This window comes from Drosophila suzukii, chromosome 3 (assembly GCF_043229965.1).
Source record: "Drosophila suzukii chromosome 3, CBGP_Dsuzu_IsoJpt1.0, whole genome shotgun sequence".
In the NCBI taxonomy this organism is placed as follows: domain Eukaryota; kingdom Metazoa; phylum Arthropoda; class Insecta; order Diptera; family Drosophilidae; genus Drosophila; species Drosophila suzukii.
Window position 1 is genome coordinate 92,822,665 of NC_092082.1, and position 25,459 is coordinate 92,848,123.

At 44.2% G+C, this 25,459-nt stretch overlaps 8 protein-coding genes across 8 annotated transcripts; 5 read left to right on the forward strand and 3 right to left on the reverse strand.

Moving 5' to 3' along the window:
* Positions 1-24: 24 nt before the first annotated feature.
* On the reverse strand, positions 25-1,556 carry CstF50 (cleavage stimulation factor subunit 1 Cst50). The gene is made up of 3 exons (XM_036819757.3): positions 1,398-1,556; positions 475-1,339; positions 25-415 (listed from the first exon to the last, which is right to left on the reverse strand). Exons 1-3 carry the CDS (start codon positions 1,466-1,468, stop codon positions 77-79), a joined length of 1,275 nt encoding a protein of 424 aa, XP_036675652.1. The 5' UTR covers positions 1,469-1,556; the 3' UTR covers positions 25-76.
* An 84-nt stretch (positions 1,557-1,640) lies between these two features.
* LOC108010791 (nucleolar protein 16) lies at positions 1,641-2,653 on the forward strand. The gene is made up of 3 exons (XM_017075719.4): positions 1,641-1,865; positions 2,048-2,332; positions 2,391-2,653. Exons 1-3 carry the CDS (start codon positions 1,768-1,770, stop codon positions 2,629-2,631), a joined length of 624 nt encoding a protein of 207 aa, XP_016931208.4. The 5' UTR covers positions 1,641-1,767; the 3' UTR covers positions 2,632-2,653.
* Positions 2,654-4,716: 2,063 nt separating this feature from the next.
* eEF1alpha2 (eukaryotic translation elongation factor 1 alpha 2) lies at positions 4,717-8,643 on the forward strand. Its single transcript, XM_017075712.4, has 4 exons — positions 4,717-4,805; positions 5,323-6,171; positions 6,900-7,105; positions 7,206-8,643. Exons 2-4 carry the CDS (start codon positions 5,349-5,351, stop codon positions 7,563-7,565), a joined length of 1,389 nt encoding a protein of 462 aa, XP_016931201.1. The 5' UTR covers positions 4,717-4,805; positions 5,323-5,348; the 3' UTR covers positions 7,566-8,643.
* Positions 8,644-8,837: 194 nt separating this feature from the next.
* On the forward strand, positions 8,838-9,565 carry Tbca (Tubulin binding cofactor A). Its single transcript, XM_065866362.2, has 2 exons — positions 8,838-9,194; positions 9,250-9,565. Exons 1-2 carry the CDS (start codon positions 8,986-8,988, stop codon positions 9,371-9,373), a joined length of 333 nt encoding a protein of 110 aa, XP_065722434.2. The 5' UTR covers positions 8,838-8,985; the 3' UTR covers positions 9,374-9,565.
* Positions 9,566-9,712: 147 nt separating this feature from the next.
* On the forward strand, positions 9,713-10,633 carry LOC108010776 (programmed cell death protein 7). The gene is made up of 2 exons (XM_036819759.3): positions 9,713-10,372; positions 10,433-10,633. Exons 1-2 carry the CDS (start codon positions 9,759-9,761, stop codon positions 10,551-10,553), a joined length of 735 nt encoding a protein of 244 aa, XP_036675654.3. The 5' UTR covers positions 9,713-9,758; the 3' UTR covers positions 10,554-10,633.
* awd (nucleoside diphosphate kinase) lies at positions 10,622-11,483 on the reverse strand. Its single transcript, XM_017075721.4, has 2 exons — positions 11,215-11,483; positions 10,622-11,042 (listed from the first exon to the last, which is right to left on the reverse strand). Exons 1-2 carry the CDS (start codon positions 11,398-11,400, stop codon positions 10,710-10,712), a joined length of 519 nt encoding a protein of 172 aa, XP_016931210.3. The 5' UTR covers positions 11,401-11,483; the 3' UTR covers positions 10,622-10,709.
* Positions 11,484-19,224: 7,741 nt separating this feature from the next.
* Positions 19,225-20,289, reverse strand: nero (deoxyhypusine hydroxylase nero). The gene has a single exon (XM_017075717.4). It carries the CDS (start codon positions 20,286-20,288, stop codon positions 19,293-19,295), a length of 996 nt encoding a protein of 331 aa, XP_016931206.4. The 5' UTR covers position 20,289; the 3' UTR covers positions 19,225-19,292.
* A 243-nt stretch (positions 20,290-20,532) lies between these two features.
* LOC108010857 (enolase-phosphatase E1) lies at positions 20,533-25,290 on the forward strand. The gene is made up of 4 exons (XM_036819756.3): positions 20,533-20,996; positions 22,788-23,090; positions 23,149-24,133; positions 24,192-25,290. The coding sequence occupies exons 1-4, from the start codon at positions 20,916-20,918 to the stop codon at positions 24,257-24,259; spliced, it is 1,437 nt and encodes a 478-aa protein (XP_036675651.3). The 5' UTR covers positions 20,533-20,915; the 3' UTR covers positions 24,260-25,290.
* The last annotated feature ends 169 nt before the right edge of the window (positions 25,291-25,459 follow it).

Consider the following 25,459-nt stretch of genomic DNA (forward strand, 5'->3'; position numbering starts at 1 on the left):
CCAAAATTGAATAATACAAATACCTTTGAAGGGCAGGCATATTCTAGCTCTTAAATATTTTATTCGAATCCTCCGATTACTGATTATTTGCCCTTCTGTACCAGAAACGTGCCCGAAAGTCATCGGAGCAGGTGAGGAATGCAGGTGCATTGGGCGAGTGCGTGATGTAGCGCACTGGTCCATTGTGTCCAAGCGAGTTGAGGGTCAGTCGGCAGCCATTACGTGAGTTCCACGAGCAGAGGGAGGTGGTGGCCTCGTCGGGGAAGAGCACATAGTCCTCGGTGTGGTTGAAAACGGCCTCCGTCTGGTGCTCCTGCTTGCCGGTGGTACCAGCACCAGTGTACGTCTGGATGGGTCGACTGGTGCACAGCTCCCAAAGGTAAACCAAGGAATCCATTCCGGAAGATAGGAGGTACTAAAAGAAATCCTTTGAAATTAGGGACTTCACAGGCAGTGGCTTAAACGTTTTCTTACCTTTCCATTCCTTGTGAACTCCAGTGAGCAGATGGCCGCTCCGCCATGCGCCTCGGCAATGGTGTTAATGCACCGTCCGCTGATCCCATCCCAGATCTTTATGTCGCCATCATAGCTTCCCGTAGCGTAGAGTTTTCCCGTGGGCGAATACTTGACGCAGGTAACTCCCGCCTTGTGCTGCTGGGAAGGAATGGCGCTCACAAAGCACTGGGTGGTGTGCACGTCGTACACCCGTAGGACATTGTGCTCTGTGCCGATGGCCACGTAGTCACCCGTGGGATGAAAAGAGAGGCACAGCACCGGCTCGCAGTCGGTGAACACCTTGTGGGCCTTCTTGACCGAGGGCTTGGCAATATCGAACAATTTGACGGTGCCATCGCGCGAGGCGGAGGCCAGGATGTGCTCCTTGGGGTGGAACTCAAGGTAGGACACCTCGTCAGTGTGATCATAGAGCGTGCGAATGACCGGATGTCCCTGCTGTTCCCTGCCCGGCTCGATATCCTCGGGCGCCGACTTGGCCAGCATCCGCTCCACATCCAGAATCTTGATGCTGGCATCCACACTCCCGGTGGCCACCAGGGAACCATCGCAGCTGAACGCCCCGGCGCGACAGGCCTGCTTGTGCGAGGTTACATACGCCGTCTCGTAGGAATGCGGTTCTGGGGCCAAAGCAGAAGCCTCCGGCTCAAACTCCAGATCTATCCCTGGCAGGACATCATCCGTGGGCGTCTTGTCCTTGTCGCTCAGCGTCTGCATTCCGGCAATCATCACGTGCAGCAGCCGTTCGCTGGGAGCACACTGGTCCGCCTTGACCAGCATGGACAGCTCCATGGCGAACTTCTCCAGGCCGTCGTACATCAGTTGGCTGCCGGAAAATCCATACTGTCATTATCCTCCCCTACTATTGGCTTTACTGCACCCACCTGATCATCAGCCGGTAGAGTATCTCCCGGTTCTTCACCAGGTTGCTGGGGTCCAAGATCTCATCGCGCATCGTGATTAATAATAGTAGTTAATGCTTTTTTACGTATATAAACAAAAACTGATTGTAGTGTAGGCAGAAGTCGCTGCTATCGTTATCGAAATGGTTCGCATTGCCGGTATGCCATCTCTAGCTGGTATTTAAATACTACATTACTGTTTTTGGTATTTTTCTATCCACAGTAGATGTATGTATCGATAACAACTATCTAAACAGCTGCGGCAACACGTGCCGCTTTAAAATTGTTTTGGTTTTTAGTTTATTTCACTTGATTTCACATTGATTCCAACAACTAATAACACGGTTTAACAATGAAAATCCGCAAGAACCATGCACGCAAGCGTTACCGCTACAATGTGAACCGAAAGACGATGAACAAAACCAGGAGCTCCACCGGAAAAATCAAGGAGTAAGTGTGATTTGCGTACCCTCTCGGAGAGTCTGTTAAATGTAATTGCAAGTTTGTAACGCAGTTAAAGGGGATACTTAAGGCCATATAAAGAATGTATAGATTCAGTGAGGATTTAATAATAATGGATAGATCCTACAACCAATTTTTCTTATAAACTTATATCCCTACTCTTCTTCCAGTCCTAGGATGAAGAAGATGTGGATGGAGGACCAGCGCGTGGGCACCAACTTCAGCGAAATGGGGTTGGCCAAGGACGTGAACAAGGCCATTGCGATTCCCAGCTACAAGAAGGATCGGCTCCTGGCGGCGAGAGTGGTGAATGGCTTTCTGGAGGAGGAGCTGGACGAGGACGAGCGGCGGGCACTGGGCCTCAAGAAGCCAGTCGTGGATGAGGGTCCCAAACGAGGTCACGTCGTCCAAGAACTAGAGCAGCTGGCCAGCGAGCGTGCCGACCCGGAATTCAGGTAGTACGATGCCTGTTCCAAAGAAATCCTTTTTCTAATTTCCATAATTCGCACACAGATTACCCAAGGGCGTGGTCAAGGAGCTCACTTACTTCCTGAACAAGCACAAATTCAACTACAAGGCTATGGTCGCCGACCGAAAGAACTTTAACCAGTCCACCTGGCGACAGTTCCGCCTGAAGATTCGCAGGTTCATGTCCATTCCGGAGCAGTTCAACGTTTACCTGGAGCAGCAGAAGCTGCCCGTGGGCGTGAAACCGGAGTGGGAGGAGTACGAGTCGGACAGTGAATGGAAATAAATGCTTCTGACCTTAAATGTAATTCTGATCGGGTTTATGCTATTATTTGTAATGTTTAGACGTAATTCTTTAAATACACAGAAAAATAGGCAAGTAAAAAACCATTCTTATAAATGTATGGTTTAGAAAATTCGAAAAATTGGCAATAATTTATTATTTTGGCAACAAAGATAGTAACGGATCTTTTTCAAAACCCTTTCATTGTGGCAACCCTTCTTTTAAACGTGACGAGTACGTGACGTGATTTTATTTTTTCGTCATTCTGTAGTACGACAGAATGAGAAGGAAGAAAAAGAGGGCATGTGGTCTCATTCCAACGCGAACTCGAATAACTTGCAACGGTTTGTCTTTTGCATTCGGTTTCGAGATGAGCTCGTGCAGAAATTTATTGGCAGTGCAACATCATATGAAATATAAACTTTCAACCCTTATTTTAAAATAATTGTTTTAAGTTATAAGTTAGTTATAGTTTTTATATATATCATAATCAAAATATCAGGAAGGGTCTGATATTGTTACATATTTTCGTAGCTCAGCGTTCGGTATAGTCAAAAAAAAAACAACTCTAGAAAACATCACCCAAAATTGGCAAACCCAAAATGTCATAACCATAATGTTTTAAAGGAATTGTAACTTACACTTTACTTTGAATATTAGATTTTATTACATAACCATATTTGAAAAGCCCATTTAAATTCAAATCCTAATGAAAATCACGTTGAAACACACGATCCTGGCACATCTCTAGTTCGGAATCGGTTCGGCTCCGTTCAGCTCGGAGTCGTTCGCTTTTTCAGTCTTTCCGATTTGAGATTTCGAGGTAAGTGCACGCAGAGCTCCCGGAAAATCCTTATAAATTGGCAATATTAATAGGCATCGATTGGTTTTGCAAGTGTCAATTAACCAGGTCTCGGGTTTCCCTCCCCGCATACTTAAGTGGCTTTTCTTCAATTTTTCGAGCCTTAGGTGGGTTTTCCGCAAAAAGTGTGAGAGTGTGTTTCGCATCGCCGGCCGGTTTCCCATGTCGTTTTGCATAATCGCCGCATTGCAATAAAAATAACGGTGGCAGTGCGGCGTGAATCGATCCAAAATCCGAATTGGAAATCTGAGGTTCCAGTGCCTTGGAATTGCAAGTAAATTAAACAAATTGCGTAGACTTCCGAATTCCAACATGGCGGCCGGCTGCAAGTATGTGCATGTGTGTTCGTGTTCGATTTCGCCTGGATTATTCCCGTTTTGTACTCTCGTTCCCACGCCGTTCATTCCCCAGTTTCTATTGGAATTCGCAGGCGGAATATGAAAATTGCGGCATGTCACATGCTCGGCAGATTATTTTCCTGCCCTGCATGTCTGCCAAAGTATTTTTACATATTCCTTTCCTCTTTTCTTTCTTGCAATTTGCACTCCGATGCAAATACAGAGATTTAAAAATAACATGCGGGAAAATCGGCAAGTAAAATTGTCACTAGGGTAGAAAATAAATCACAACGCCCTGCAGTTCTCGCTCTCTCCGTCTCTTTCGCTCTCTTTTAAGCTATGGGAGGCAAGTGCAGTCGTGTGCTTACTCGCCATCCCTTTCGCTCCCTCTCTTTCTGCACTTTTTCACCCTTTGGAATCGCGAATTTTCCGCCGCACGAATTTTGCCGAATGCCGATGCTTCTGGCCATTTCCCGTTGAATTTCTTTTTCATCATGTTGCGAAAGTTTGCAAATTTTGCAGTTCCGACATTTGGCTTATAGTGACAGCCAATTGTAAATGATTTTCCCTTCAAATTAAAAGCCGGCCGGTAGACTGCCGCAATGTTTTCCGCATTTCCCCGGGTCTCGAGCTCTGCGGGTGAGGGTTTCTCTCCAGCTTAATCCTCTGATGGAGAGGAGAGTGCATTTCCCCAGAGTTCGCAGACTTCGGCTTGATTCGTTTCTGTCTGGGGCTCGTTATTGATTTTTCGCCCGGTGCAAATCGACGGAGGGATATATACGCCAGTCTTTAACCGACAGACACTTGGCCTGGTCGTTGTCCGGCTGCACAGTACGGAAAACCGTTGTAAAAGTCATAAGTTGTCAATTTTTTAAAAGTTTTTTTCATTTTCAGGATATAGCGTCCAGTGTGTTAGTGATTGGATTTTGTTAGCACAGCATCGCCAATTATAAAGCTCTAAAGTTTCGTAAAAACAGGTGAGTTTTATCTATAATCCACCGAAAATGCTGTAGACAGGCGCAAACACAGAAAAAAATTGGGCATTTAAATACAACGCATTCATATGAAAAGGGATCATTTGGTATTCTACACTGTAAAAAAAATTAAATGTGCTATGGTCTTTTACAATATTAGTAAAAACTTGGTGATTCATTTTTTAACATGAAAAAGAATGAAGATTGAGTTCAATGTTTGGTTATTAAACTTATTCAACATTGCATTGTGTTTCCATATTATTTGTTTTACTATTTATTTAAAGACGTCTAGTTACCACCATAATTGTCCTAATATTTCCCCGGTGTACATTTGTGCATGTGTGTATGCAATGTCCTTTTGGTGTCTACACCACGATGACACGACCCACACCCACAGCATACATACGTCACTGGCCTGCACCACCGATTAAGCTCAGGCCCACATTGACATAGTCCTTCCTTGTATCCGAAGTCCACCCACTTTTCTCATCCGTATATCCATCCTTTCGTCTTCCCACAGCTCTGAAAAAAGCTTAATCTGCAAAGATGGGCAAGGAGAAGATCCATATTAACATTGTGGTCATCGGCCATGTGGACTCCGGCAAGTCGACGACCACCGGCCACCTGATCTACAAATGCGGCGGCATCGACAAGCGTACGATCGAGAAGTTCGAGAAGGAGGCCCAGGAGATGGGCAAGGGCTCCTTCAAGTACGCCTGGGTGCTCGACAAGCTGAAGGCGGAGCGAGAGCGCGGCATCACCATCGATATTGCCCTATGGAAGTTCGAGACGGCCAAGTACTATGTGACCATTATCGACGCGCCCGGCCATAGGGATTTCATCAAGAACATGATCACCGGTACCTCGCAGGCCGACTGCGCGGTGCTCATCGTGGCCGCCGGAACCGGAGAGTTTGAGGCCGGAATCTCCAAAAACGGCCAGACCCGCGAGCACGCCCTCTTGGCCTTCACGCTGGGCGTGAAGCAGCTGATTGTGGGCGTCAACAAGATGGACTCCACCGAGCCGCCGTACAGCGAGGCCCGCTACGAGGAGATCAAGAAGGAGGTGTCCTCGTACATCAAGAAGATCGGCTACAACCCGGCCTCGGTGGCCTTCGTGCCCATCTCCGGCTGGCATGGCGACAACATGCTGGAGCCCTCCGAGAAGATGCCCTGGTTCAAGGGATGGTCCGTGGAGCGCAAGGAGGGCAAGGCGGAGGGCAAGTGCTTGATCGACGCGCTGGACGCGATCCTGCCGCCCCAGCGTCCCACTGACAAGCCGCTGCGCCTGCCGCTCCAGGACGTCTACAAGATCGGAGGCATCGGCACCGTACCAGTGGGCCGAGTGGAGACTGGTCTCCTCAAGCCAGGTAAAGCTGTACTTCCTTGTCTTCCGGGTTGAGTCTCTAAGGAGGTGTAGTCTCTTTGCTCTGCACTCCCCCTGATTATTTCATTCATGCACTCTGGTACTCAGCGGAATTTGGGTCGGCAGTGGGCTGCCACTCCCACTCCCTTTGCCACCGCCTCTGAATCTGAGCTCGCGACGAAGTCTTGCGCATGTATGCATTATTGAGCGAACGCCTCCGTCGAGAGCGAGGCACTCCACCCATGCACTTGGGGAAATTGGGCATCCCCTAGCCAAGAACTTCCATTTTCGTATTGAAAGTGAGAGTCCATTAAAATAATAAGTCTCTTGTAATCCTAATAAACATTTAAACGTTGAATTCAAGTGTTCTCTTAAGCAGAACCAACGGATTCAGCTTGTTTTGGCAGTTTTATTTAGTACTATTTTATTATATTAGTTAAACAAATATAAGAAATAGCCTTTCACTACAAAGTCATCAAGTTCAAAGAAAATTAGTAGACTTAAGGCAAATATTTATAATACATAGTTATGAGTTTAAAAATGAAGCCCATATATAAGCAAATATTTATATTTATAATTTAAAAGAATACAAATCAATTATACCCCCTGTTTATTATTTCTCTCTGTGTATGAAGAATGCAAGTTTTGCACCCACCCCATCCCATAGTCCCTCTTATGTATAACTACGATGTCTAACTCTATTCGGTCGCTTCGTTTCCGGTCTCGTTGCAGGCATGGTCGTCAACTTCGCTCCGGTCAACCTGGTCACCGAGGTTAAGTCTGTGGAGATGCACCACGAGGCTCTCACCGAGGCGATGCCCGGCGACAACGTCGGCTTCAACGTGAAGAACGTGTCTGTGAAGGAGCTGCGTCGCGGCTACGTGGCCGGCGATTCCAAGAACAATCCTCCCAGGGGAGCAGCCGATTTCACCGCTCAGGTAGGTTTGGGATCTTACCCCAGGTCTTTCAAGACATTTCCCCCAATAGTTTAGCTGATTGCTTGACTCATATCTTCTTGGTCTTACCCTCCCCCCACAGGTCATTGTGCTGAACCATCCGGGCCAAATAGCCAATGGCTATACTCCCGTCTTGGATTGCCACACGGCCCACATAGCCTGCAAGTTTGCCGAGATCAAGGAGAAGTGCGACCGCCGTACGGGCAAGACCACCGAGACGGAGCCGAAGGCCATCAAGTCCGGGGACGCGGCCATCATTGTGCTGGTGCCCAGCAAGCCGCTGTGCGTCGAGAGCTTCCAGGAGTTCCCACCGCTGGGACGGTTCGCTGTACGCGACATGCGGCAGACCGTGGCCGTAGGCGTCATCAAGTCGGTCAACTTTAAAGAGACGACCTCGGGCAAGGTGACAAAAGCCGCTGAGAAGGCACAGAAGAAGAAATAACTAGGGTGCCAGCAGAACTACATCACTCGAACCCAACAACAAGAACAACAACAACAGCAGACGGCTAGAGCAACAGCAACAACAACACCACACAACAATACACATGTCAAAATTATAATATCCACTCGACGATCAAAAGCAAACCTTAGCTCCGTGGCAACCAAGACACCAATTACTACTAACACCAGCTGCAGGCAGGGGCAGATACAGATATTATATGAGATCGATCAGATAATACCCTATATGATAACCACGCGTACGATTAGCGAGGAGAGGAGCAGGAGCAGCAGCTGCAGCGAGGAAGCCAAGAAGGAGGAGGAGTCCTTCCAGCTCGCCGGGTCGGTTCTAGTCGCCTTCGCCCTGGTGGTCTACTGCAGCTATCTGAACTTGTATCGCCACCGCAAGTCCTTCCGCAGGAAACCACCCACTTACCACTCCGCAGAGTGGACAGGGCCCTCCGGATTCGGATCCCGAGCACTGCTGTAGCCTGCCCCCTCGATATATACTCATCTACAACTAACCTTACATTTGATTAGCAGCCACCACACATCCGGTCGTGCATCATCCACCTGTTTCGAATGGATTTTAAACACTTTTTATACTTTTGATAAGTCAAGTCGGAGGCATTCGATTTAAAATCTATTATACAATGTAATTTCCGAATTTAGTTTTAAACCACGCCTACGCCCCCTAAGTCCCCCAAAAATGAAGAAGACTACATTCGCAATGAATTCAAAATTTCTCTTGAAACCAAAAGACAAATGCTTAAGAAGTATTACAAAAAACAAAAAGAAATCAACATAAAACACATAATCATGCGGTTTTTGAAAACATTCTAAATGTTTAATCGAGCCTCATTTGCATTTGCATACTACAATTATATACGTTAACCACATGTCATCGCATTGCCCATAACCAGCATATATACACGTTACTCTCTCACACTCTGAATTTATACAAATCGAAAACAATTGTAACCGACACCAGAAAAATTCTTGGATACAGAACATGTTGCTTGATACAAGATCTTTTAAATGATGAGAAAAATAAAGGAAGCTTAACCGTAAAATACCACAAATTAATGTTTTTATCTTTTGAATTAGCTTACTCTGAGACTTAAAATTTTATTTGGGGATATTTCGGTTTTTTTTGTTTAGATAAAAAAAGACTTAAATTATTAAGTGAAATTTAAATTCCAGCGGTTCCAAGTGGTTCCGGAACTTGCGGTTCCACCGAAAAGGTGACAACCCTGGTTCTGACTCACTGTAAAAAATACAACAAAACAAAGCACCACAAGTTATACAGAATCTCAGCCGGCTGTTCGAAAATAAGTCGATATAACTGTGACTCAGTCCAAGAACTCCCCGTCGAGCTCTACTAACTTTGGTTCATAGTTAAACGCAGCGGAAGCCATTCAAAAATGACAGATCCACGCATCCGCCAACTGGTGATTAAGTCCGGAGTGGTCAGGCGGTTGACCAAGGAGAAGTCCTGCTACGCCAAGGAGGTGCAGACCGAGCAGACCAGGCTGGATAAGTTCAGGGGCGAGGGAGCCGACGACCATGTCCTGCGCAAGCAGGAGGAGGTCATCCAGGAGTGCGTCATGATGGTGCCCGACTCAAAGAGGAGGTGTGTGCTCTGAAAACCCTCTGTTTAGGCGGTTAATGCAGCATTTCTTTCGCAGGCTGCAAAAGGAGCTCGAGACTTTGGAGAAGTACCTCGCCGACGAGCTGGACCTCAAGGAGACGGAGGAGTACACAAAGGCGGCCGAGATCGTCAAGGCAGCCAAGGCTGAACTGGAAATCTAGGATCGGCACATTCCCTATACAGCATTTACCCTTTAATATCAGCATTATTGCAAATTCCTGATGGCCCAGGTCCATCATCATCAAGTTCTGAGCTGCAGAGCGGCCCAAAAGCCTACGTGTTAAGCAACTTAATACTCTTTAATCTTGTTTTGCTTTGTAATAAAATAAATTATATCTTTTCTATTAGAGCAATCAGCCGGTGTCTTCTTCTTGTTCCTAACAAATGGCCACTACATAATATTTTTGAAGTTCTTAGCTATTGATGCGGCTTTACGTATAAATAAACAATTTAAATAAAATATATGTACAAATGTACAACTACCCCACAGGGTCTAATCGATAACATCGATCTATCGTTTTTCGATAAACATACATATTTTAAATTATGGATAGCAAAAATCTTAAATTAAGCGAAATTAAAGCAAATATTCAGCATGTCCTAGTGAATTTGGAACAACTGGAGCAACTGAGCAATGAAGCTGGACAAGATTTCGATGTACAACAGGCGGAGGAACTGCAGCGGAGAACGTCCACCCTGCTGGATGAACTTGAAAAGGTGCCGGCCGAAAAAGTAGCCGACATACAAAAACAAAGAAAACGCCGGCGACGTTTAGTTAAAGAGAAAAAGAAGCGAATCAAAAAGGAAACCATTAAATGCGAGATTCCAGAACAGAAGTATACCATAGAACCTCCTCGAAATCCCCAAGAGAAGCAGGCAGAGCACATATCCCTGCGAAAACGACGCGATGCCGCCTCCATTTTGGAAACATTTGATCTTCTCGAGAAGCTATGCGAGTCTCGGGGAGGAGACAAAGCCGCTCTGAGCCAAAAACTCTCGCAAATGCGACGTGTGTGGCGGAGGGTCCAAGAGGAGAACGAAGGCGACCATGTCAAGGAGTCCAAAAAGGCTGCCTCCATAGAATCCCAATGGGAGGCGGTGCTCTTTGGCAAATCTTCACCTTTGAGTAGGAAGAGCAAGGGGAAATTCCTGGAGACTCGGTAGGACTACTAGACATTATTCTTTGTCTCTTTTCTTACAAAAATCTCATTTGCTTCCAGCTCCATTTGGGATTCTTACATAAGCTTTGCCGGCAGAGGCTCCTGTATACCCAGAGGATGGGTGCTACCACCAATGAAGCCCACCGCTCAGTGGGCAGCCTACAGAACTGACAACCAGTAACATGCTTTACGTATACATAAATTATATAAGCCTCCACAAACGAATCACCATCAACACTTGAACAAAGCTTCTCTACTAATTATTGTGGAATTTTATTTCTTCTGAAGAATCTCTCTGAATTCAGCTTAGATGAGGGCAAGCAACTGAGACAGGCGCCTATTCGTAGATCCAGTCCTTGGCGGCCGGGGTCCAGGTGACCAGCTCCTTCTCGTTGAACCAGAGGGCAATCTCCTTTTCGGCGGACTCGACGGCGTCGGAGCCGTGGATGATGTTGCGTCCAACCTGGATGCAGAAGTCACCGCGGATGGTGCCGGGCAGGGAGTCAGCGGGGTTGGTGGCACCGAGCATCTGGCGACCGGTCTTGACCACATTCAGACCCTCCCACACCATGGGCACCACGGGGCCGGAGTTCATGTAGTTGACGAGTCCGGGGAAGAAGGGGCGGGCGGACAGATCGGCGTAGTGCTTCTCCAACAGCTCCTTGGAGGCCTGTTTGCGGTTACAGAGCGGGTTCGTTATCAGTTAATTGCAGTTCTGACCTCTAAAACACATGTCATCCGCTGATGACGCCTGCACCCAACCTTTGAGGTTAGGTCCGACGATAACCCCGCGTGGGGGCCACCTTGCATATTGATTTCTTTCTAACTTAATTATCCCTTACCCAGGTGAACTTCAGGGCGACCAGCTTGAAGCCCTTCTGCTCGAAGCGCTCGATGATCTTGCCGACGAGTCCACGCTGGACGCCGTCAGGCTTGACCATGATGAAAGTCCTTTCCTTGTTAGCCGCCATTGTCGAAATCACTGCGAAAAATAATGCCAAAATTGTGCCGAGCATCAGTAGCTTCATGTGTCCGGTGCAGAAAATCTTGAATGTAATGAGCCGGCCAGGTGAATTTAAGGGGTATCGCCAAGTGGTCACACTGAGGGCGCCGCTTCTATGAGTTTTATGTCCGTCAAATTAGCGTCGGTCACTTAGCGGCGCTGGCGGAACGGTGGAATCTGGAACATGGGGCCAATTTTTATTTTTTGTTTTTCTCGGCTTTTTGGGGCCGAATCGAAAAATATTAAATGCAAAATTGTTTAGAATAAAAATATCTATCGATCTAGATAGTTTGCAAACATATCCGACTTCTAGAAATTTATTAAAAATCTATTTAAAAAATCGGGTCCCCACAATTTCGTTTATTGCTCCCCTCACAGAGGTTGTACCAATATGCACGGTAAACCTGGTTATTGGGCGTTAATTCAAGTTTCTTGTCAAAAAGTATCATTGAGCTAAAGCCGTCAGTTTTTGAGAAAATAGCTTAACAGTGAAGGCACCTCGGATTTTCCCCATACAAAATTGGGGGGCAAACAGTAAATTGTACAGGGCTCCACTCTCAGACGTTGTACCAACATGCACGGTATATTGGCAGATTGGGGATCGCCTAAAGCAAGTTCAGTGCAAAAATCATATCGATAAAGCCGTCAGTTTTTGAGAAAATCGCTTTACAGTGGGGGAAGATAATAATTAAAAGAAGTGGCGCCAGATTAAAATTAGAACCAGTAAGTTCCAAGACATGAACCACTATGTAAGAAATGTATTCAGGACACTAACCATATGGCAAAAAATAATGTTTCGACGCTATCTCTATTTTTAATTAATTTGACTTTCACAGACGTTGTACCAACATGCACGGTACCACGTTGGAAAGGAAATTCATTTTACTAATTAACAAATGTGGTTCGGCGAACGAAAAGCCGTCAGTTTTTGAGAAAAAAGCATAATGCGTGGTTTGCATCTCATTTGTAACAAAATTGTTCACCCTGTTCTAAGCTTCCAAGACACTAACCATATGGGAAAAAAATAATGTTTCGACGCTATCTCTATTTTTAATTAATTTGACATTCACAGACGTTGTACCAACATGCACGGTACCTCGTTGGAAAGGAAATTCATTTTACTAATTAACAAATGTGGTTCGGCGAACGAAAAGCCGTCAGTTTTTGAGAAAAAAGCATAATGCGTGGTTTGCATCTCATTTGTAACAAAATTGTTCACCCTGTTCTAAGCTCCCAAGACACTAACCATATGGGAAAAAAATAATGTTTCGACGCTATCTCTATTTTCAATTAATTTGACTTTCACAGACGTTGTACCAACATGCACGGTACCACGTTGGAAAGGAAATTCATTTTACTAATTAACAAATGTGGTTCGGCGAACGAAAAGCCGTCAGTTTTTGAGAAAAAAGCATAATGCGTGGTTTGCATCTCATTTGTAACAAAATTGTTCACCCTGTTCTAAGCTTCCAAGACACTAACCATATGGGAAAAAAATAATGTTTCGACGCTATCTCTATTTTTAATTAATTTGACATTCACAGACGTTGTACCAACATGCACGGTACCTCGTTGGAAAGGAAATTCATTTTACTAATTAACAAATGTGGTTCGGCGAACGAAAAGCCGTCAGTTTTTGAGAAAAAAGCATAATGCGTGGTTTGCATCTCATTTGTAACAAAATTGTTCACCCTGTTCTAAGCTCCCAAGACACTAACCATATGGGAAAAAAATAATGTTTCGACGCTATCTCTATTTTTAATTAATTTGACATTCACAGACGTTGTACCAACATGCACGGTACCTCGTTGGAAAGGAAATTCATTTTACTAATTAACAAATGTGGTTCGGCGAACGAAAAGCCGTCAGTTTTTGAGAAAAAAGCATAATGCGTGGTTTGCATCTCATTTGTAACAAAATTGTTCACCCTGTTCTAAGCTCCCAAGACACTAACCATATGGGAAAAAAATAATGTTTCGACGCTATCTCTATTTTCAATTAATTTGACTTTCACAGACGTTGTACCAACATGCACGGTACCACGTTGGAAAGGAAATTCATTTTACTAATTAACAAATGTGGTTCGGCGAACGAAAAGCCGTCAGTTTTTGAGAAAAAAGCATAATGCGTGGTTTGCATCTCATTTGTAACAAAATTGTTCACCCTGTTCTAAGCTTCCAAGACACTAACCATATGGGAAAAAAATAATGTTTCGACGCTATCTCTATTTTTAATTAATTTGACTTTCACAGACGTTGTACCAACATGCACGGTACCTCGTTGGAAAGGAAATTCATTTTACTAATTAACAAATGCGGTTCGGCGAACGAAAAGCCGTCAGTTTTTGAGAAAAAAGCATAGTGCGTTGTGGGCATCTCATTTGTTCCAAAATTGTAACTAAGAACACATGAACCTTATATCGATACCCTATATCGATACTTCGATAAAAACGAATGCACGAGGGCTGGAGAAGAAATAATTAATATATTTTACTGAAACTCTTAAAATGTGAATTTCTAATAAACTACGGACCCGATTTTAATAAATAATACATCAAATTGATCAGGTGAGCGAGTATAATCGAAGGCATGTCTTTATTTCGTTGAAAATATTATTAAACATAATTTCGTTTTTATGTATTATGGCGCCAAGATGTTGCCAGAGCGCAAGGGCAGCTCCTACAAATGCACGAGGGCTGGAGAAGAAATAATAAATATATTTTACTGAAACTCTTAAAATGTGAATTTCTAGTAAACAAGTAAACTACTATTTCAATAAATAATATATCAAATTGATCAGGCATGTCTTTAATTCGTTAAAAATATTCTTGAACACAAGTCCGTTTTTATCGTATTTTTTTTTTATTTTATTAGTGTACTTTATAAAAAAATAATTGTAATGAAAATCGGTGGGAAACAGCATTGTGTATGGAACTCAGAATTTGTACAAAATACACGAACTTGTCATACCCTACAAAAAAAAAATTAAAAAAACTCGATATATTCCTTAATTTTAATAAACGCTCAGGAATCTGCATGCCAAATCCTAATAGCCTAGCTCTTATAGTTTCCAAGATTTCAGCGTTCATCCGGACGGACATGGCTAGATCGACTTGGCTAGTGATCCTGATCAAGATTATATATAATTTATGGGGCCGAAAACGCTTCCTTCTGCCTGTTACATACTTTTCGACGAATCTAGTATACCCTTTTACTCTACGAGTAACGGGTATAAAAATAAAAATTCGACGCATTTACTTTTGATGTTTTTATTTCTTGATATTTATTTATTGGCCATCAGCCTTATCGACGGCCGCCTCCTGATTTTCCCACCGATTTTCATAACAATTATTTTTTTTTAAATACACTAAGGAAAATATCGAGTTTTTTTAATATTATATTTTGTAGGGTATGACAAATTCGTGTATTTTGTACAAATTCTGAGTTCCATACACAATGCTGTTTCCCACCGATTTTCATTACAATTATTTTTTTATAAAGTACACTAATAAAATAAAAAAAAAATACGATAAAAACGGACTTGTGTTCAAGAATATTTTTAACGAATTAAAGACATGCCTGATCAATTTGATATATTATTTATTGAAATAGTAGTTTACTAGTTTACTAGAAATTCACATTTTAAAAGTTTCAGTAAAATATATTAATTATTTCTTCTCCAGCCCTCGTGCATTCGAAGGAGCTGCCCTTGCGCTCTGACAACGCCTTGGCGCCATAATATATAAAAACGAAATTATGTTTAATAATATTTTCAACGAAATAAAGACATGCCTTCGATTATATTCGCTCACCTGATCAATTTGATGTATTATTTATTAAAATCGGGTCAGTAGTTTATTAGAAATTCACATTTTAAGAGTTTCAGTAAAATATATTAATTATTTCTTCTCCAGCCCTCGTGCATTCGTTTTTATCGAAGTATCGATATAGGGTATCGATATAAGGTTCATGTGTTCTTAGTTACAATTTTGGAACAAATGAGATGCCCACAACGCACTATGCTTTTTTCTCAAAAACTGACGGCTTTTCGTTCGCCGAACCGCATTTGTTAGTTAGCAAAATGAATTTCCTTTCCAACGAGGTACCGTGCATGTTGGTACAACGTCTGTGAAAGTCAAATTAATTAAAAATAGAGATAGCGTCGAAACATTATTTTTTGCCATATGGTTAGTGTCCTGAATACATTTCTTACATAGTGGTTCATGTCTTGGAACTTACTGGTTCTAATTTTAATCTGGCGCCACTTCTTTTAATTATTATCTTCCCCCACTGTAAAGCGATTTTCTCAAAAACTGACGGCTTTATCGATATGATTTTTGCACTGAACTTGCTTTAGGCGATCCCCAATCTGCCAATATACCGTGCATGTTGGTACAACGTCTGAGAGTGGAGCCCTGTGCAATTTACTGTTTGCCCCCCTATTTTGTATGGGGAAAATCCGAGGTGCCTTCACTGTTAAGCTATTTTCTCAAAAACTGACGGCTTTAGCTCAATGATACTTTTTGACAAGAAACTTGAATTAACGCCCAATAACCAGGTTTACCGTGCATATTGGTACAACCTCTGTGAGGGGAGCAATAAACGAAATTGTGGGGACCCGATTTTTTAAATAGATTTTTAATAAATTTCTAGAAGTCGGATATGTTTGCAAACTATCTAGATCGATAGATATTTTTATTCTAAACATTTAATATTTTTCGATTCGGCCCCAAAAAGCCGAGAAAAACAAAAAATAAAAATTGGCCCCATGTTCCAGATTCCACCGTTCCGCCAGCGCCGCTAAGTGACCGACGCTAATTTGACGGACATGAGTTTTTCACGGTTTTTGGGGGATTTTTCAGATGGGTTGGTCTTATAGATCGTGGCGAAAAGTCCCCCGTTAATTACCGGGTAACTTTCCATCCGAAACTGAAGAATTATTAGAAGATGGACGAAGTTTTTGAATTTGTATCGAATACAATATATTCCAATTAGTAGCGTTGCCACATTGCATTTTACAAGGTGAGTTCCAAAGTAAAGCCTAGTACTCAGATCGGCAAAGAGTTTCACTAGTCGAAAAATCGTATTCTTTGGAGTATGACCGAAGTTTTCAAAGTTCACCCGCAATGCATGTGGCAGGGTCTTACTGTCATGCAGCTGGGCTTGTTCCCAAACAGAAAACAAATCAAATCTTGAACCTTTAGGATGTGGGAGCCGAATTGGGAACGGGGTTGTTCCGCCTGATGCTGGATGAAGTCGCCCAGCATCCTAGTAATGGCTGGTGATGGCTCCTCCAGCTGCCCCTTTCCTCCTCCCTATAGAAGCCGGCGCGTCGTCCATCTCCGCTTTAGCTGCCAAGTAGATGGTGGAGGTGGAGTCCTCAAGGGAGAGCTCGTCGGAGATCGAGCGATGTCCCATGTTCCTTCCCACTGGAATTATCTATTGGATCTCCTCCAGCACTTTAACTATTGTGCGGATTTGCCCCGCTGTGGTATTGCTTCCTGTCGGTCAAGTCCCACAATAACGGGCAACAGCTTGGATTCGGCGTCCTTTTTCATCTGCACTGACCTCCTTAGGCATTTTTTTTGCATTTTTAATTTTTAAATTTCCCACGAACACCGCCAAAGACTAAATTTCTTATTCTTTGGGCCGCGGCTAACGGCGTTCATCGAAATTCAAACGCGAAATCTGGTATTTTTTCTGGTATTTCCTTAGCTTATCTGAGTACCGCGCTGAAAAACAGACCCGACGAAAAACGTTAGCTGCGTATTTGCCTCTCGCTCACTCCTATGGTTAGCTCGCGGTTTTCGTCGATGTGAGTACTAGGCTTAAACAGGACTTTTTTAATCTAGCGCCCTCTAGTGGCGCCACCTATATGTCAACTGGTGCGTTAGAATCTGCTATCGTTTAACGGTCGTTTCATCTATTGGAAGGGTTATTGCGTTTTAGGTGTCAGTATTACTATGTTTATGCGATGCCGAAATCACGCTTTCATTTCGCGATTTCAGACGATTCGTGTGTGCATAAACGCAATTTCGTGAATTCGGCAACACACGAAAATTGACTATGAATTCAACCTGAAAGCGTCAAATGGTCACAATTAAACTCCGGTATTTCTATATAATTATCGGAGTTGCCAGATCGATATAAATACACCTTTCTTTTAACTAATTATTTTTTAATTCAGTGCCAATGGAAACTATTTTTTATCTTTTATTTTGTTGGTAGAAAAAATGTTATACAAGCTTGCACACACTTTATCTTTAATGCTAGCAAGATTAGTTCATGTGAATCGAAAAAAATAATGCCGCGTCGCATAAACAGGAGCAAACTTTATTTCACACTTTCAAGAAATCATGAAACCCTTAGCATAAACATAGTATATGTTTGTGTCATCGGTGCGAAAATAAGCTTCGAACAAAGAGCCAACAATAAATTTTGTTTTAAAATTGGTAAAACTTTTACCAAAACGTTTCGATTGATGAAACAAGTTTATGGCGATGATTGCCTATCCCGTAGCAGAGTGCAGGAGTGGTTTCAACGTTTTCAAAGTGGTCGTGAGGACATAAATGACGAAGAACTTGTGGGCCAACCAAAATCCGTGATCACCGAAAATTCCATCGAACCTGTGTTTGAATTCATAAAAAAGCAGCCGAAATCATCATTGAAATTCATGGAAATAGAATTGAACGTCTCCAAAACATCGATTTATCGCATTTTGACCGAACATTTGGACATTTGAACAAATTGACTGACGTCCAAAAATTGCTCAGAATTCAACATTCGAAGGACATCATTAAAGAGTCAAAAAAAGACCCGAACTTCCTTTACAAGATTGCGACTGGTGGCGAAACGTGGTGTTTTCAATATGATCCCGAAACGAAACGCCAGAGTGCTGAATGGAAGGCTCCGGACGAGCCGAAACCCAAAAAATCACGCCTGGAGAAGTCAAAAGTGAAGACAATGCTGATTTGTTTTTATGATTCCAAGGGTATTGTCCACAAAGAATTTGTTCCACCCGGCCAAAACGTTAATGCGGTATACTACCTTGGAGTTTTGAAGCGTTTGGTGCGCCGTATTCGACGTGTTCGGCCCGAATATCGCGAAGAGTGAAGTTGGCGTTTGTTGCACGATAATGCGCCGTCTCATCGATCGACTCTTGTGTCCGACTATTTGACCAAAAATCACATTTTAACCATCAACCACTCCCCGTATTCACCTGATATGGCACCGTGCGACTTCTACCTTTTCGGAAAAATGCATTTGCCGATGAAAGGAAAGCGTTATGCAGACGTAGAGGCCATTCAAAAGGCTTGCACCGGCATACTGGCGGCCATACCGGGCAACGAGCTAAAACACTCGTTCGACATGCTTTTGGACCGTGCAAAACGCTGTATTTAAGCAGAAGGAGACTATTTTGAATAAAATAAATTGATTTTGCCGAAAAAACTTTTTGTTCTGACTTTTTTTATAAGTCCTGTTTACTTTGGAACTCACCTTGTAGTTTGAATTTCCAGACTTCCCGGCAGATCGCATTTTCCGGCTATTTGAAGGCTGCGGCATAGTATTTGAATAATTCAATCAATTTTGTTCTTATTATCAATACCTATCTACATGCCAAAAATGATTATAGCGTTTTCTATTATTTAGTGCATAAGGGCCAATTTGTTTGGTCATTGCCTATCACCTATAGACCATGAAATCCCCGATTCTTTAGTACAATTTATAGGGGTTTCCCTCGGAATCTGCAATAGTTGATTCATCCCGTCGACAGGCAAAGTGAAACCTCCACCAAGTCACGTTTCGATTTCTTTTTATGTCTCGATAAGATTAGGTCCGTGTAATCACAGTACGCGATAAAACAATACAAGTTTACAAATAATATATACAGTTGGTAGATGCAAACGGGCGGCGTAAATCACTTGGTCCCGTCCAGTTTGGTTAGCCCATCGGCGTACTGGAACTCCGGGCTGTTTTCGTACTCGCACATGTCCAAGGCGATGACACAACTCTCCTTGACCACCCGCTTTTCGTCCTCGGCATAGCGGTTCAGGATCTGAATGCAGTCCTCCGTGGCGATGGCGCCCAGGGCCTCGGCGCACTCGTGGCGCACCATCTCGTTCTCGTGGCGGTCCTCTAGGTTCTCCTGCAGGAAGGGAATGCTGCAGGGCTCCTGCAGCTGGCCCAGGACGAAGGCCACCTCGTGGCGGAAGAGGGCGGAGGAGTCCTTCAGCCCCTCGGCGATGGCCAGGACGCTCTCCTCGGTGCGCAGGTTGCGCAGGCTGAACATGGCCCTGTAGCGATCGAACAGGCTCTGCCGGGCATCCAGATAGATGGTCTTCAGCTCGGCGACGCTCTTCTCGCCCGCCGTTGGGGGTGAGGGATCCACGGAGGCGTACGGGTTGTTGTCGTCCACCTTCTGGCCGCTCTGCAGCCAGCGGACGCGGTCCAGGGCAATGGCGCAGGTCTCGGCCACCTCCACCACCGGGTCCCTTTGGTACTCCTCCAAAATGGGCAGCACATCGGGGTGGCCGATGGCTCCCATGGCCTCCGCCGCCTCGTGGCGCACCATCGGCTCCTGGGCGGTGTCGCGCAGCACCTTGGTGAGGATGTCCAATGCCTTGGCGTCCTGCATTTGGCCCAAACAGTAGGCCAGTTCGTGTTTCAGCAGAGCCGAATCATCGTCGAAGGCTTTGCTGATCGCCTCGATGGCCGTTTCGCCGCCGATGTTCTTCAGCGTGAACAGGGCCCGGAATCGCTCTTTCAGAGGGCGGTCCTTGTTGTTTAGGACGCCGCCGATGGCCTCGATCTGCAGCTGGGAGACCATTTTGATTGTGGATTTAAAAATAAATTTATAAAAACAGCAGAAAAGCCGCGTGTGGTTTTGCAGTGGGACCGTTGGCCAAAATACCATACACTCGCCGTCATATCTCTGCGTACAGTGCAAATAACTTGTATTATGGGATAGGAGTGGTATAAAATAAGTATGATATTTTAAATGGTTTTGGGGAAACACGAATTACAAAAGTACCAAAGAGTTCCCAAGGATTTTACTGTCAAAGCTACAAAACAAAAATTATTTTCACTGTACGCAGACATATGACGTTGAGTGTATACATTCGATAACGAACTCTTATCGAGTGCCTGCTATCGCCGCCACAAATATCGCAGCCCTGGCAAGAAGCAGTTTAGTTACGTTTACTCCGAGCAAGCGTTTTTTTAAAAACGCATTAAAAGGCGAAAAGCGAGTGTTTTAGTTGGAAAAAACAGGCGCAGCTACTTGCTAAGATCTGTGCGCAGCATCAGTGAACAAAAAGCGGGCCCCTAGACGTGGAAAGTTCTCGAAAAACGGCATTTCCCAAAGTTGCGCGTTCACGGTGTGCCAAGAAGCGTGGCGTGTGTGTCGATTGAGTTACCCTACCTGTAATTGTGTGCGCGCCTGTGAGAGAGTGGAGGCGGAGTAAACTCGCCAGCGTTCGAAGTGGAAGCCAAAGATATAGGAATTGCGAAATACTTGGAAATACCGCCAATCTACTAAACAATGTCGGAGGCAACTGTGGCCCAAAAGCCGGAGGCGGTGGAAATAGAGGAGGCGGCGGCGGGGGACGACAAAAAGACTCCCGTAAGTAGCCGCAGCCGCACATACACATCCATATTTAGCGACAATTAACATAGCGCGGCGATAACGCACACAAACAGGGGACTTTGCTTTGCCCAAAGAATTATCTGCGGTACTTTTCCAAAATAACCGTGTGTGTATACGGGCTCACGGATATTGTGCATTTTCACAATTTCCCTTTGTGCGTCCGTTTTCTATTTACGTTTCTTTTTTCAACGTCTACCCTCGTGTGCGCGCGCTTTTTGCTTTTCCTTTCCACTTTCCAACTCCCCCCTCCCCGTGGCAGTGTGTGTGCGTGTGTGTATACGCAGCTACTCGCCGAAGAGGAAGAGCGGCGGGAGAGATGAGATGATGACGAGAGAGGCAGGCAGGCAATCGGCGTTTCTCTTTTGAGCTCACGTTTTGCCGCTGCCGCCGCGTCTCGTTTGTTTTTATTTTTGCTGGTTCCCTTTTCGACTTTTTGTTGTTTGCTGTACTTTGTCACACACAGCGACACAAACACTTGCATCCGCCTCGCGGTGTTTGCGCCTGTGTTTCTGTTTCTGTTTGTGTACGTTTGTATGTATGCCATACGTTGCGCTCTAGATTCGGGTTAATGTTTTAGCGGCTAGCGACGACTATACTAATAGTTGTAGCTACGGATATTAACTCTCCGATCGACAGCAATTGATAGGGGGCTCATTTGGGGGTCTGCGCTGTGAATTCAGCTGTAAACAAGAACATGCGGGGGCGACTGCAGCGGCAACTTGGCCGTGTCAATAATAGTACAGTGCGCGCTTTACGGAACGAAATTCGAAAATAGCTCATTGTTCCTTAATTTTATGTTCTCAATATCCCATTTCTTTAAAGTACAACTTTAATATTTGCTAACACTTAAGTCAATAAATATTTTATTTTTAATGTTAAGAAACTTGTACATTTACCTTTGATGCGTTAAGTTGTTTATGTTTCTGGGCTTTCGTTCATGCAGATCATAATCACTTAAAAAAATATTTAAAAAAACAGGAAACACTAGTTGAATATTTTTCCCCAAAAATCGATTAAAACAAACAGATGGAAATTAGACTAGCTTTTACACACACATCTGCAAATCAACTTTTGAGCGTAAAATATGGAGTAGAATTAATTAAAACAAACATTGAACACTTGCGTTTTCACGTGTATTATATTTTAAACATTTTCTAAAACCGTAAAACGCCGATTATTAGTTATTTCCAAATATTAATCGCGTGCGTCGCTTGCACTCGCGAAATTGAAACTGAGAGAACATACAAATTTGGCGGGAAATCAGTGGGAGAGCTTTTGCGCTAGGATAACGGTAAATAAGCGCTCTTCTTAATCCGATCTTCCTTCTAAGAGAAAAAAGAGAGCGAGAAGCAAGGAAAGAGCGACTTAAGTTTTGGCGGGAAAAACACGATCCTATGGATTGCTTATATTTGTTATCTTATAAATAACTGAAGAACAATGCAAACAAAACATTCGTAATTTGTTGTCTAAATTAATGAAAATTAAAATATCTTATCTAGAATCTTCCGCAAACTTTTTTTCTAATCGCTGACAAAAATCGAAAATAGCTCTACCTATCTAATTTTGTTATCTGAACATCTTTCTGAACTTCTGTGTACTCCCTATCTATTATAGAAACGTACTCCCAAACGCCGCTCGGTTATTGATCGGGCGCAAACATTTTTTCTAATCGCTAACAATAACCGAAACTAGCTTTACCTATCTAATTGTGTTATCTAAACATCTTTCTGAACTCTGCGTACTCACTGAACTCCCTTTCCATTGTAGAAGCGTACTCCCAAACGTCGCTCGTTCATTGAGCGGGCGCAGCAGGAAAGCGAGGAGCTGGTGCGAACAATGGGCGGCAGCCTGGAATTGGCGGGAGGACGGAGAACGCGGTCCAGCACTCGGGGAACGCCGACCCGAGCCGCCGAGACAGTGACGCCACCGCCAAGCAAAAAGGCGCGCACATCCCCGGCCTCGGCCACCAAGGCCAGCGCAGGAAAGGGACGTGGAGCACGCAAGCTGGACGTGGGCGGTGATGAGCCCGAGCAAGAGCCGGAAAAGGTGCAGACACCGCCCAAGGGAAAGGTAAACAAACTGCCAGGTCTTCCCTCGATTGCAAACTAACGAACAAATAATTTTTCAGGTCGCTGCCAAGAAAGAGAAGAAGGAGACCAAGAAGGAGGAGAAAGCGGCTGAAGAAGAAAAGCCCGAGGAGGCGACGACGGATGCGGAGAAAGAAGTCAGTGAGTCAAAGGAGAAAGATGCCAAGCCAGCCGAGACCGAGGACCAGCCAGATGCTGTAGTGGAGGTGCCTGCAGTGGCGGACGAGAAGCAGAACCATGTCGACGAAGTCAAACCAAGCACAGAAGAGCAAGAGAAGTCAACCGAAGAGGTGCCAAAAGTGGAGGAGCCACCCAAGGCGAGCGAGGAGACCTCCGAGAACGGAGCCGCCACAGAAACTCCCGCTGCCCCCGAAGAGCCAGCTTCCGCCATGGATGTTGACGAAGATGAGCCGGTCGTCGAAAGCACACCATCAGCAGAAAAAGAACCTGCACCAGTTGAAGAGAAGAAGCCCGAAGAAAAATCTGAAGAACCTGCAGCACCCGTTGAAGAGGAGCCAAAGGCGCAAGCTGAGCCGGCCAAGGAACCCACCCCAGAGCCCATGGAGGTTGATGCCAGTTCGAAAAGCAGTTCGGACACGGCTCAAGTAGAAACACCTGCCACCGAGGAGGTTGCCGCCGCTCCAGAACCAGAAGCAGCCACAGAGGCAACAGAATCCAGCAATGATGTCGAGGAAGTGGCCACAGAAGTGAAGGAAACTGTTCCAGAAGTATCCACTGCCGAAGCCAAGGAGGCAGAAACCACCGCCGAGTCCGCAGAAGAGCCCAAGAAAGCCGAGAGCAGCGAAGAAAGTAAGCAGATCGTGAGTTCTACGCAGCCCAAGGAGGCGGAGAGCACTGCTGATGAAAGTGCCACGCCCGTTGCTGCCGAGGTTCCCACCACCCCCGCCACCAATGATGTCAGCAAGACCGTGGAAGTCGATGCCACCTTAGCGAAGGCGGCCGAGAGTCCTGCCAAGGAGCAACAGGTGATCAGCGAGGTCAAGAAGGTCGAAATCAATGTTAATGGTGAGTTTAAAGGTTGTGATTAATGATGGCTTAAGTTAGTAAAATGTCACTTTTGTAGGTGAGCCCAAGATCGTCAACAGTTCAACCGAAGTAGGCGAGAACGCAGCGCCAAAGGTCTGTAACTAGACCGATCCCACCACCGATGGACAATCAACAACTACATTGCGTTGCGAATTTGTACAAACTGCATCTTCAGATCGCCCGCCGAGTTGGTCTGGATGTCGCCAACTACATGCAAACATTTAAGAGTTTCCCCAAACACAAGCTACGATTTTCTTTTTTTAATTGACCATTTGATTTCGCACTCAGAAATCCCTTCATTTTGATGATAGTTTCGTGTCTTCCAGTATTTGGTTGACGCGAGGGACGCCATAGGCTGCAATCGATGCTGGACTTTCTATGTTGCACTGTGTGCGTCAGCTAGACAGACAAGTAAAACAAGTAGGCAGTAGTTCCAGTCCCCATAACCCACCCACCCACTTCCCCAGAAATACACAGACAGATTGTAAAATGCATCTTAATATAATATGTATGTGGATAATTAATCAAATTGGAATCAAACAAATTATACATTGACGGAAATGTATGTAAAATAGATGTTTTTAAATTGTAAGGCATAATATCCTTAATTATAAAACCAATTGGACAACACTCAAAAATTAAGCAACCGAAACGCAGAAAGATTTTACCCGTTGTAACGCAAAACCAATGCTTTGCGGCTTTAAGATACGTCTATGCATAACTTTCACCCTTTTTGAATATTTCTATTCGTACTTCAAGCCCGTTTTATTTGAAGCATTTAGTCTACGTTTTTTAAGGATCCGATTTGCAATCGGTGACTACGGATGAGCTCATTGGAAACTGTTGTGCTAGGTAAAGATCCCTTCCAGGCGATCACTCCTAACTGAATTCGTAAATACATGCTAGAGTAAAGAGTAAACTTTTTCAATGAAAAAAGGAGAAACACAAATTCTAATAATATTAATAATGATAAATAATATATAAACACAGCAAAAGCGTAAATTAGTTTTGGAAGCCGTTGCAACTGAAATGATCAGTCAGACCGTTTTTGTACGTAGCTTATCTTCTGTATAAGGCATTCTTCATTTGAATATTCTTTTGTAAATAAATCTTAAAAAAATACAAGAGAAACTAAACTTGTTTGACGGCATTTTAAGCAGTCTTCAAAAGCGGATTACTGAGTAAATCCTAGTATGGAGGTCTGTTGTGTCAAAGTATGATTCATTTTTTTTTACTCGGTAGTTAAGATATTTTTCTATGAAAGTTCGGGTTTTACCTATGTACCTCTCGTCCTATAGCTCAATT